General features: G+C 33.8%; 1 protein-coding gene across 1 annotated transcript in view; it reads right to left on the bottom strand.

Moving 5' to 3' along the window:
* Nucleotides 1–9,402, bottom strand: part of THEMIS (thymocyte selection associated) — a 143,699-nt gene extending 134,297 nt beyond the window's left edge. The window contains exon 1 of the mRNA XM_065888630.1: nt 9,312–9,402. Within this exon, the coding sequence (XP_065744702.1) occupies nt 9,312–9,402 (91 nt within the window). The remainder of the gene's footprint in view (nt 1–9,311) is intronic.
* Nucleotides 9,403–12,805: the final 3,403 nt, after the last annotated feature.

Genomic DNA, 12,805 nt, shown 5'->3' with positions numbered 1-12,805 from the left:
AGACTGTTGAAGGCTCCATTTTGACATGATCTACCAGGATGAAATATGTTAAATCATGAACTAGTTCTTAAAGCATCAGTCCAAAATGATACACCTTATCTCTGCTCTCATTACATTGGCCAATGCAAGTCCTATGGCTACAAAAGTGTAGGGAAGTCCAATTCTATGATGTACTTGAAAGAAAGAGAAAAATCTATGATAATTATTTTTACAAGATGTGAGATAAGAGAAGAAAATGTTAGACCTTCAATTCATACTCATTTTTATATAAACAAAATTAACCTATACTAATATTTAATACAAAGGTTTTCTAAAATTTAATTTTAAACTCCATTAGTATTTAATGATAAAGAAATCTTAATTTATTCCTACATCAGATGGTCATATGACATGTATAGTCCACAATATATTGAGACAGATTGGGAATTCCAAAAGAATAAGAGTTAAAAGAATTGTCCTAATTCATTCATATACTTGCAATACTTCCATATAATGGATTTTACACGAGTCAAGTAAGGTTGTTTTAAGAATTATTATAATCTAATTTCAACTATCACAAAATAGACAATAACTTTGTAAGATGCCTACAAAGACATTTGAGAATTGCAGACCCTATCAAGAAGATGGCAGAATGACACTTCTATTCCTAGTACAAACTTGTCCTCAGCTACATACAACTGCTGTCTAAAGAAACTGCCAAAACCAGATTTATAAAGGTTACTTCACATATGGATTGATGGCCACCAACATTAATGATAGATCTTCCCTAAGCATATATTTTATATGGTGTATACATGCTGTATACTGGACCTTTATAAGATATCTTTAAGAGCTATTATTTACAAGTACTGAAATAAATACATTAGAGCTATGTCTTTGAATCACTCTATCACGATATTAAATCAACATTTTTATAAATATTGAAGTATTCAGTAATGGAAATGTTTAATATTTTCAATAATGTTCAATAATAGTTAATATGTTATAACAAAGTTAACTTTTGTGAGAGAAAATGGGTTTTATTATTAATAAAAATTTAAGTTGTTTAAAATACTATTAATTTTATATTTACTTTATCCTCTTACAATTTCAATTAGTTTGTATGCCTTAGAATGACCATAAATATCAATAAAGAAACTGATATATTAAGGTTTATATTATAAACAAAAATAAATTATATATAATTTATTTTTTCCACCAAAACTCTCTCTCCAAAAAAAAAAAAAAAAAAAACTCTTTCTCCCCAGATCTTCGTAACTTTGTCAAATGAACAAACCTAATCATTTAGGTCAAAGTGCTCTCATGCATCCTTTAGTCTACCCCTTCCTCACACCTCATATCAAATCCATTAGCAAGTCCTGACATTTCTACTTCCAAAGCATATCCTAAATTGGTCATTTCTCTTCCAGCTGAATGAAGGCACCATGATCTCTCTTCTGGATTATTACATGGTCCTAATGTGTCTCAACCCACTTTTGCCCCACTAACACCAGAGCAGCCAATGATTCTCCTAAAAAGGTGATCAGGTCCTGTCAATCTCTTGCTGCAAACTGGTCATTAGCGCTGATAAAATCTAAACTCCTTGAAATGCTCTTACCCACTCCTTAAACCTCTTCTCATAAGATCTCCTCTCTGCTTTCTTCTGTATGTTCAACATACAGGGATATTTTTCTCTTCCTCAGACTAAGCCCCTTTTGGTCCCCAAATGTTTGCACTAGCTGTTCACTCTGTTTGAAATACTCATCTCCTGGATATTTTCTTGTCTGATTCCTTCTAAACATTCAGGTCTCTGCTACTAAATCAGCTCTTTAGAGTGGCCTTCCCTGATCATTTTATCTTAGAGGTCTCCACCTGCTTCCCCAGCCCCACTCTGTACTAAATTATGTGTTCCATGGCCTTTAAGGCCTACAAAATTTGTACATCCCCACGTCCTCAGCCTCATCTCTCACTACACTTCCCTTCAATTGCTCTGCTTTATCCTCACTGTCTCCTCTTTGTTTCTTAATTAGATGAAGAAATCTGTTATGTGGTTTGCACTTGCTCTGTCCTCAGCAGAAATGTTCTTCCAGAAATGTGCAAGGCTCATTAGCTTAGTTTCTTCTGGCCTCTGCTCAAATTTCATCTCATCAGAGATATCTGCCCTGATCACCCTATCAAAAGATCATCTCTTCCCTCTGCTTTGCTTTACTCTCTACCTATTTAGATCTTCATGGTACTTGTGTATATTTTAAACCTGTGGGTTGTTTGTCATTTGTTCCAGCCACTGGAACATAAGCTCCAATAGGGTAGTGGCTTACCCCATCCCCTCCATGATTCTAGCCTTTTGAATAATGCTTGGTAATGTGTTATTGTAATTTATATAAGCTAGTACATGCTGAGGCTCACTTGATGTTTATCTATAAAACATGCTGCTATGATCATTGTAATACAATCATTTTTACTTTTTGTAATTATATTTTAAGTTAATTTCTAGAGGTCAGATGTTTATGTACATGTTATATATGGATGCTTATTGCCCAGTTGAGACCTAAAAAGTCTGTAACCATTTACACACCCACCGCCTGTGTCTCCTCTCATTTCTGCACATTCACACCTACATTGGGTTTTGTGGATCTTTTTAATATCTGTGACCTAAGAAATGATTCAGTGATTTATTGCTTTATTTGTATTTTATTGTTAGTAAATTTGAAAATTCTTATATGATTCTGGCATGTAAGCTGCCTTTTATATATTTTTCCCATTTAAAAACTTTATATTCATGTTTGTTTATTGTTATTTAATAAATTCCTTATACACTGAGGATATTTACATTCTATCTGCTATATATATTGTGAATATTTTCCCAGTTTGTAGTCTGTCTTTCATCCACATTTATACAATTTTTTTCAAGAAGGAAGTTTTCTATTTCATAAATTCAATGTTTTCATTTTTTAGAGTCCCTAGTTTAATATTCTTCTGTGGCTTCTTTGAGCATTTTTATTGTTAATATTTTAACTTTTAATATTTTTTCTCCATTTTAACTTATGTTGGGATATGCAGCAGTAGCAGAATTCAAATTAGTTTTACTTTTTAGAAATGGTTGATCAGTTTTCCTCATAATATGCCAATATTATGGCAATCACAATAATAATAGTTAAGATTTACTGCAAGATTTCTATTGGTCAGCCATTTTGCTAACTATTTTATATACAATAGCTCAACTGATCTTCACATCAAAAAGAAACTTCACATCAATTTTCAAGGTTATGATGAAGCTTTTTTTTTCTTAAGAGAGGGACAAAGCAAATGTTGAATGTTGTAAGTTGACCATGAAATCATCTCTCATGTGTAAACAGTCAGGAGGCCAAGTCCTGAATGTATAACACACAGATTTATGCCTTATCTCATGAGGTAGGGCAATCCAATAAGTGTCTGAGCAACATGCTATTGAGTGTATCATGCTGCCTATTATCATTGTTGTTGTAAACTGGGAGTATTCAATCCAGTACCACAGAACCTTACATGACTTCATGTCGCCTTCCTCAAGTTCCTTCAAACCTCCATTCCCCAAAAATCTCCTGTCATGGAGTCATCACCACAGCACGGGTGAAGCCGGTTCCACTGCCTGCACCAACACGAGAAGCATCAAGAGGAGGAAGAATATGTTTCCTTGCACTTAAAACAAGGGACACCAAAAAAATGGAAATAAATGCTTAGGAAAATATATTCCAAATGAAAACTGGAGTAGCAATATGATTATCAAACAAAATAGGACTTAATAAAAAGCTATATAGGGAAAAGGATGATAATAATAGAGTTGAAGATATAACCCTCATAGCATAAGGACATGCAACAACTAAACCTCAAAAATATGATGGAACAAAAGATAGAAAGAAATGAGGAGTGAACTAGAAAAATGAATTGCTGAAGGACTATTTCACATAACCCTCTCAGAAAATGACAGGTAAAGCAGAAGAAAAATAAGCAGTGAGAGCAAGATCTGAACAAAACAATTAAAAACAAGCTATCTGGTATATAGACAGAGATAGTGTACTAAACAACAAAACATGCTTTTTGAGCTCACATGAAATATTTCCAAAATAGGACATGTTTCATGTCATAAAGGAAGCCTGAATCAATTTCAAAGGAACAATAATATAATACAGACTATTGTTCTCTAACAACGTACAATAGAATTAGTAATTAAAAGCAAAGAACAGCTAAAGGAAATTTTATATTATCAGTAAATAAAATAAATAGCCATTGGATTTAAAAGGAAAAAATGTTCTTAGAACTGAGTAAGAGTGAAAATACTACATGGCAAAATTTATGGGAAACAAAGAAATATTTAGAGAAAAATACAGGTTTAAGCACACTTATCAAGAAGCAAGAAACGTTTTTAAAATGACTGTGATTTAAACTAGGAAGCTAGAAAAGGAGCAAGAGAGCAAACAGGACGCAAGAAAATAATGAAGACTAAGTCAAAAATCAATGAGAGAAGCAAAACAACAGAGAATTTTAACAAAACCAAATTCTGATTTCCCTCCAAAAAATTCTATGTCCAGTAGTTCTTACAGAATTCTACCAAATTAAAGGAAGAGTTTAAAGCCCATTTCTTTTTTTGCAAATACCTCAGAAAATAGAAAACAACAAAATCTATGTAGCTCATTTTAGAAAGCTAGTGTTATCTTGAATCTAAAATAGTAGATGAGTCTATTAGCTCATTTCAATTACGATCAAATGTAAAAATCTTAAATATAATATCAAACTCCTACACTGTATTTCAAATGTATATATGTATAATATGAAAGGATCCTTCAATCTGAAAAGTCTTTAAAGGTAATCTACATTAGCAGACTGAAGAAACCAAACCATGTTATTATCTTAGTCAATGATACAGTATTAAGTTCAATACCTATTTATTATGAAAATACCTAGAAAGCAAGGAATAGATAGGAACTTGCTTAATTTAGTGATAGTTAAACACCAGTTCTAGAGCATTACACTTAATGGAGGAATTTTAGACACATTTTCTTTATGATTCAGAATTCCCATTATTTAACACAGTACTGGAGGCCCTGGACTATACTATGAAGGTAAGAAAAAACGACAGTTGTAGAACATGGTAGGGAAGAGACACAACTTGATATTTTTCTAATGACATCAATATCTATTTAGGAAAACCAGAGAAATAAAAAAGATAAACTATGAGAATTAATGAAAGTTCATCAGTACTGCTAATAATATTCACCTGCATTTTTCCACTTCAGTGGTAACCAGTGAGAACAGAGGAAATATGGTATCTATCAATATAGCAATATAGTATGTGTACGTGTCTGCATTCTAGGAACTAGCTTAGAATACATAAGATCTCTATGGAGACATATTTTTTAAATTCTAATACATGATCCAAAAAATGAGCTTTTTGTTTGTTTGTTTGTTTTAATGAGAGATAAACTATGCTCATGGATGGGAAGACCTTACTGTTTAAAAAACTGAAGTCATAATTAAAAACATGTCTACTTTAGAAATCCCAGCTCAGAATGGCTTCATTTGGAATTCTACTAAATAATTTAAATAAAAAGTGACATCTAATTTATATAATATCTTGAGAATGACAGAAAAAGACTTAACCCAAGAAATTCTATAATTTCAACATAACACAAAAACCTCAGTAGGATGTTATAAGAAATAAAATTTATAAGCCAATTTCATACCCTAAAAGAAATATAAAAGTTCTTTAAAACTAATAAACTAAATTCAGTGATATATCACCAAATTGATTTTATTCCACAAATAAATGGCTTAACATTCAAAAAACATCAATGTAAAAAATCATATTATCACCACAAAAGTTATAGAAAAATATTTGATAAACATACATTCATGACTTTTTAAAAAACTGGTAAAAAACTAGAAACTTCTTTAAACTAAAACAAACATTATATTTAATGATAAATTATTAAAACTTTCTCTCTATGGTTGTGAGTGGGACAAGGAGGTCCTTTATCATTACTCTTATTCAATATTATACTAGAAGCACTAGCTAGTACTTCAACTGAAGGAAAATAAAGTACAATCATTGGAAAGAAGAAATAAGATTCAATCAATATACACAGAAAACTTAAATGTGTACATAACAAATCTAAAATAATCTAAAGATATATTCTTAGAATTCAACAAACACAACAAAGAAAAAATGAAAACGTCAAAAGATACCACTTATAATAGAATTTAAAAACTCAAATAACTGGGCTTCCCTGGTGGTGCAGTGGTTGAGAGTCCGCCTGCCAATGCAGGGGACACGGGTTCGTGCCCCGGTCCGGGAGGATCCCACATGCCGCAGAGCAGCTGGGCCCGTGAGCCATGGACGCTGAGCCTGCACGTCTGGAGCCTGTGCTCCGCAACGGGAGAGGCCACAACAGTGAGAGGCCCAAGTACCCCCCCCCAAAAAAAATAAATCAAATAACTAAGAATAAATCTGAAATAGAAATGTAAGAACTCCACAAATAAAAATTATAAAATGTTATTGACAGAAGTGAAAAGAGGTCTATTCATATAACTAGACAGATATACTAGGTTCTTGGATCAGAAGACTTCGTTGAAAATGATGTGAATTCTCTCTAAACCAATGCACTGCTAATAACAAATGGGAGAACCAATTTTACAGTAGTAGTTCTCAAATTTGGCTGCATTTTTAATCATCAGGGAGATTTTTTAAAAGCCCAATACTTATCACTTACATAATTAAATATTTTTCTTTTGAGAAGACAGCCAGGCTCTGAAAGTTGCTAAGAAAGTAAATCTTAGACGTCCCCATCACAAGAAAAAAATTGTAATTACATGTGGTAACAAATGTTAACTAGACTTACTGTGGTGATCATTTTGCTATACATACAAATATTGAATCATTATTTTGTATACCTGAAACTAATACAATGCTATATCTAAATTAAATCTCAATTATTTTAAAAAGACTGATAATATCAAATGTTGTCAAAAATATGGGTTAATTCGAGCTCTCATATTCTGCTGGTAGGAATGTAAAGTGGTATAACTATTAGTACTTAGGAAACTTGTTTTCCATTACCTACCCAGGCTGAACATATACACACTGTGTGATGTGGCAATTCCTCTCATTTATACACCCAGTTGAATGCTATACACATGTGAACAAACATGTACAAGAATGTACATGACAACATTACTATTGACATCTCCAACTGGAAATAATCTAAATGTCCATTAGTAGTGGAATGGATAAATAAATTGTGATATATTCATCCAACGGAATATTATACACACTGGAATAAATAAACTAATAGAAGAGCATGGATTAATCTTACAAAGATAATGTTGAACAGATATGCCAAACATAAAAAGATACATATTATAATTTTCCATTAATATAAAGTTCATAAATGGTAATGGTTACTTTTGGGGAGGAATGTGGATAATGATTGAGAAAGGGTATAAGACGGAACTTCCAGAATACTTGTAATTTTCTATTTCTTGACCATGATGGTGGTTACATGAATGTACTTAATTTGTGAAAATTCATCAAGGTGTATGCTTCTTTCTCTTAATTGAGGTATAACATAATAGTAAAGTATTAAAAGATGAAGATAGTCTGAACACATGGAGAGTCTATGTTCTTTTGTAAGACTTAGTGTAAGACTCAATTCTTCCCAAGTTAATCTATAAAATCAATATAATCCAATACAAATTTCAGTTGGATTTTTAAAGTAATCAGTTGATTTATTTAAAGACATGTTTGAAAGGCCTATGAATAGCTACATCAACTTAGAATAAAGGAGTAAAAACAAAAGATTGGTTTATACATGAACTATTATTCTAGAGCCATAGTTACAAAAAGAATGCTTCAACACAATTGAGAAAATACAAACTAATGACATAGAAGAGATATTTCAGAGACAGACCAACTGAGATGTGAGTATAATTTTAAGACAGCAACACAAATCAAAGGGGAAAGGATAACTAGCTTAGTAAATGGTGCTGGGAAATTGTGGTTACTATACGGAAAAAAGCTAAAATTGGATTCCTCTCCCCTTCATGGCATAGTTTAAAAATTAAATGTGAAATATAAAACTGTAAAGTTGATATAAAATAACATAGGAAAATATCTTTGTAAACCGAACATGAAGAAGAACTTTCTTATGAGAAACCTCAAAAGCACAAAAAAATGAGACAATAAAATGACTTGGGGCCAGCTTAAGAACAAAGATACATTTCATGATATTATATATATGGAAAAATATGGTCTGATTCAAAATAATCAATTTACAAATGAATTAAACAAAACCGTCTATATAAAACTGAAGGCTGCCTGCACCAATTCATTGCCTACAGGTGTGTGTATGTGTGCTTTTGTGTGTGTGAGTGTGTGTGTGTGTGTGTGTGTGTGTGTGTGTGTGAACTGGGTCTGACATTTGTCAAGCTTTGTTTTATTTCATAATATAATACCTAAAAAATTATTTTGTCTATAAAAGGGAAAGATTTGCCTACCAAAAATTCTTCATCTTCCCAGTAGTTTGTCTGTATTTAACTCTACTACTGCCTCAATTCTATGACTCTGGGAACCAAAAATGCATATTTGCCCAGAAAATGACTCTGTCTTACATGTATTCAAACCACTGCTTAAATATTCTACGGTATGTGTTGTATGTGTTGTAGGTCTTAATGCTCTTTTACTGAATTAATACAGTAAGTTACACCAAAGCACACTAACTTATTCAATAATCTTAGCTGAATTCTGACTTTAGAACTCTGCCATAGATTCTTTAAAAATTATCTTGTAATTAGTAAACATTAACTTCTATACCTTCAAATAAGAATGCCACTATTTAAGAAATTAGAAGTTAGGCCACTCCAGAGTGAGAGAAGCGCTGATACAAGCAACTTTTAGAAGTGGTTAAGAGTTTGGTGAATTTTTCTTTCTAAATGCTGTGCTTTTAATAGTTGCTTTTTTTAAACCGTATTTTATATTCTAGAAACATAGATATGGAAAACTTAACTTTTCACTCGAGTTACAACCAATTTCAAAGAAAAGGCAGAAATAATTCATCATTCGTGTTGAACTATTTGAAGGCCAAGAAGCTTCACTCAATTCCTAGTCCCTACCCACCCCCCAGAGTCCTATCTCATTTCTCCCTTCTCCAATACTATTGGGTCTCGACCATTCCTCAATTACTTTCTCTGATGACCACCTTTCCTCTAACAGAATTCATATATTCTGTTAAAATTTTCCACTAAAATTCCCCAGAGCATATACCTTATGAGCACTTTCTCGCCAGAGATTGGAAGGTGCTTACCTTCAAAATAGAAGCCTGACTGGACTTCTAGGACCCTGGGGAGGGTCCTGAGGTCAAGGGAGTGGATGAATTCTTCCAGCGACAATGCCATTGCTTTGGCTTGGGTCTTGCGCAGACCTGGTACTTACAGAAGCTTTTGGCTTCTGGGTGTCACTTGTCTGCAACTGTAGTCTCACTTCATCATTCCTTTCTCAGGCAGGAATGTCACACTGGAGCCCGACTTGGGTGGAGTAGCTCTGTGTGGGGAGGGCAGTGAGGAGGCAGGGGACAAAAGGTGTTACAGCTCTTTTTAGTTCTCATTGTGGCTTCATTTCCTTCTGACATTGAAGTAGAACAGGATGGGGGTGTGGTGAGCATATCTGAACAGACACTGCCAAAAAAGCGAGAATTGACAAGTAGCTCTCTTTGTCTGTCTCTGGTCCAGGTGTGCATCTCAAGCAGGGGCTAGGATGTTTGAGGTCACAGTTGCTTGTGGTTTGTCAACCAGGCAAGAACAGGAATTCAGGACTAAAGTCTAATCTTAAAAAGGGCACCATATTAATTCTTTATCTCTTCACTTCACTTCTAAAGTTTGGCTCTGTGCTTTATTTGCATACTCTCAGGGCTTTTATATTAAATTTGGTTACGAAAGTGCTTTGTGTCAGCTCTTTTCAGAAATCTGATACTCTGAAGAGAGGGGATCGAAACCACTTTTATTCTTCCACATTAAAACTGAATATTAAAGGAGAGTGGGGGAGGAGTGCACTATGCAAAGTGATACAGTAAATTAATATTAATTTTCTAATCGTCGCACTACAGTGAAAGTATCTAAATCCGTTATTAGGAAACCTGAATTTTCTGGGTTTAGCTCTGCTTTTGACTTACAGGTGACATCAGCCTTGTCTTCTCTGTCCCTCATTTGTCTCATTTATTTAATGGAGAAAAAGTTAGAGTCAAATAAGTTGTATCATTTCTTCCAAGGCCAAAATTCTACAATTCTGATCATGAGGTCCAAATCTGCAGTGGGGAGGGGTGAGGATGACCAAAGTCAAAGGCAGAAAGAAAAGCCTCATAAAAATAAATCTCTTAAAAATCTTCCACTCTCTAGTCTTTGTATTTAAATAAGACAATATTTTAGAGCTAGAGTATACAGTTCAAGGTGATATTTTTAAAGTCTCTTTAAGGGTGACTAAAAGAACACTGGTTGGTATAAATACAGTGAAAGAAGCTAAGAAGCTGCACATTCTCCTTATAAATTGGACTCCAGGCTCCCTGTCTAGAAACTGTTTTAGCCTTAGGCTGCAAAGAGCATACATAGCCAGGTAGAGAGGGTCAGGGCACATCCCAGCTCCACCTTCACGTAAATATCTAAGAAAATAAATAGCACTGCCTTATTTTGATATAGAGCTTATAAAACTCTTTCAGCTCTTAAAATCATATTTGATACTTGCAATAATCTGCCTGGCTTCATTTCTTTCTTTACAAAACTAAAATTTATAAGGCCACATCAATAGTTTTTTCACCAGTAGCTTCTACTTCCTCATTTGCAACTGTTTTGCTCAAAAACCTCCTAAACTTGATCAGTCTGCCTTCTGCAACCCTTCTCCCAAGCTTAGGCCCTTCAATCGACTACAAAAATTGTTTACAGCCTAACTGTATCTCACATGGTTCAATATATGAAAAGAGCTGCTATGGACTGCTCCTTAAAAATCGTACATCTGTTAGAACTGGTACCACAGCAAATTTCATTTGATATCTAAACCAAACTGGACTTCACTTGATTTTTAAAATATTTTCCCACATCAACTTTCTACCTTACTAGTCAAAGAAGCTATTTCAAAATATTACCAATCTTTTACAATTGTCTTTGCTACTCCTGCTTTTGCTCTTTCAACAAATGATCTTCCCTTTCTGTTCCATTCTGCTTCTTTCTTTCTCTCAATCTTAGTTAACGACACTACAATTCTCTCACTTTCTCAAGCCGGAAGGCTGCATCAGGGGAGATGCTATAGCCAGCCTCCAAACCCCTCAAGCACTATAGGTGGCAATAATCAATAACACTCACTTTGTTCTTGCTCTGTATCTCCACTATTACTACTTTAGTTCGGATCACAATCACTTCTGACACTGTAGGCAAAGAAATCCTGACATGAACAGCCAAGATGAATTTGACAAATAAGAATAATAAGAGAGTCCCTGAACAACCAAATAGTAAAATCAATTATTAAAGTTTAATAACTGAAACAGCAGATTACTGGTGTAATAATAGTCTGATCAATGAGAATTCAGAAATAAAGCAAAGCACTGCCAACTAAAGACGGTCCCTCACCACCCAGTTTTACAAGAACTGAGTCATTAGCCACTGCAGTTGCTGGTCTTCAACACATCCTGAAAGGAGTTCAGCACAGAGATCAGGAATGAGGCAGTCAGTGCTGCAGGAAAACTGGCAGAACAGGCCTTCAGATAGTTAGATATTCTCAGGAGAAAATTTTAAGAACTCATTTTCTTGCATCTTCCCATTCATAGAAGAGTACTAAAATCATTAACTGAAATATCTGTTCCTCATGACTAGCAGCAATCTTCCACTGAGCTGTGTGCTTGATTGCATGTATGCCTTCTCCAGAATTACATATATGCTAACCTCCCACCCCACCCCTTCTGAGAAGCTCCTCAGAGCTATCTGAGAGGTTGTCTCCTGGGCTATAGTCCTCAATAAGTCCTCAAATAAAACTGAAACTCACAGCTCTCATGTTTTGCATTTTTATTTCGATCAACAGTATAAGTAATAATTTACTATATGAAAAAGATGAAATTTCAAAGCACTAGGGAAAAATATTTCATCCAACAAATAGTGGTTAAATAATTTTTAAAATAAGTTTCCCAAAATTCTATGCAACAAAATTAAATTTATATCAATTGAAAAATTAAATATAAGTAAAAATAAACCAAAGGAAAAAATAGAAAAATATCTGGAGAAGTAAGGAAAGAACTATTTCTTAGCATCAATGGAAGTCTTAAGGGAAAAGACTAATAAATTTGACAACAGACATATGAAATATTTCTATAAATTAAAAATGAGCTTTAACAAAATAGAAAAAATACTTTAAATAAAAAGTTAATGTCCTGGATCTACAAAGATCACTTATTATTTACACAAAATAAAAATATTTAAGGACTTCTGCTTCTGGCTATGAGCTTGGATTTGACCAACTCTTCCACCAAGGACAACTTGAGAAGTGGATAACTTTTTTAAACCAGTTTTAAAGAACAAGAGAGCCATCAGGGCAGTCAGGACTTGAGAGTCAAGACCTTGAAAGGCAAGGAAACACAAGGTGAGGGGATTCCAATATTCTACACTTCTTTTCCCCTCAAGGCATTTGTGGATTAGTAGTTGGCACCAAGAGAGAAGCTGAGAAGCAAAGCAAAATGTGGTAGTAAAAAGATTGGTTCAAGATGGTGGAAGAGAAGGACGTGTGCTCACTCCCTCTTGCGAGAGCACTGGAATCACAACTAAC

Source organism: Phocoena phocoena, chromosome 12 (assembly GCF_963924675.1).
Source record: "Phocoena phocoena chromosome 12, mPhoPho1.1, whole genome shotgun sequence".
In the NCBI taxonomy this organism is placed as follows: domain Eukaryota; kingdom Metazoa; phylum Chordata; class Mammalia; order Artiodactyla; family Phocoenidae; genus Phocoena; species Phocoena phocoena.
This window is presented reverse-complemented; position numbering and strand designations above follow the sequence as displayed.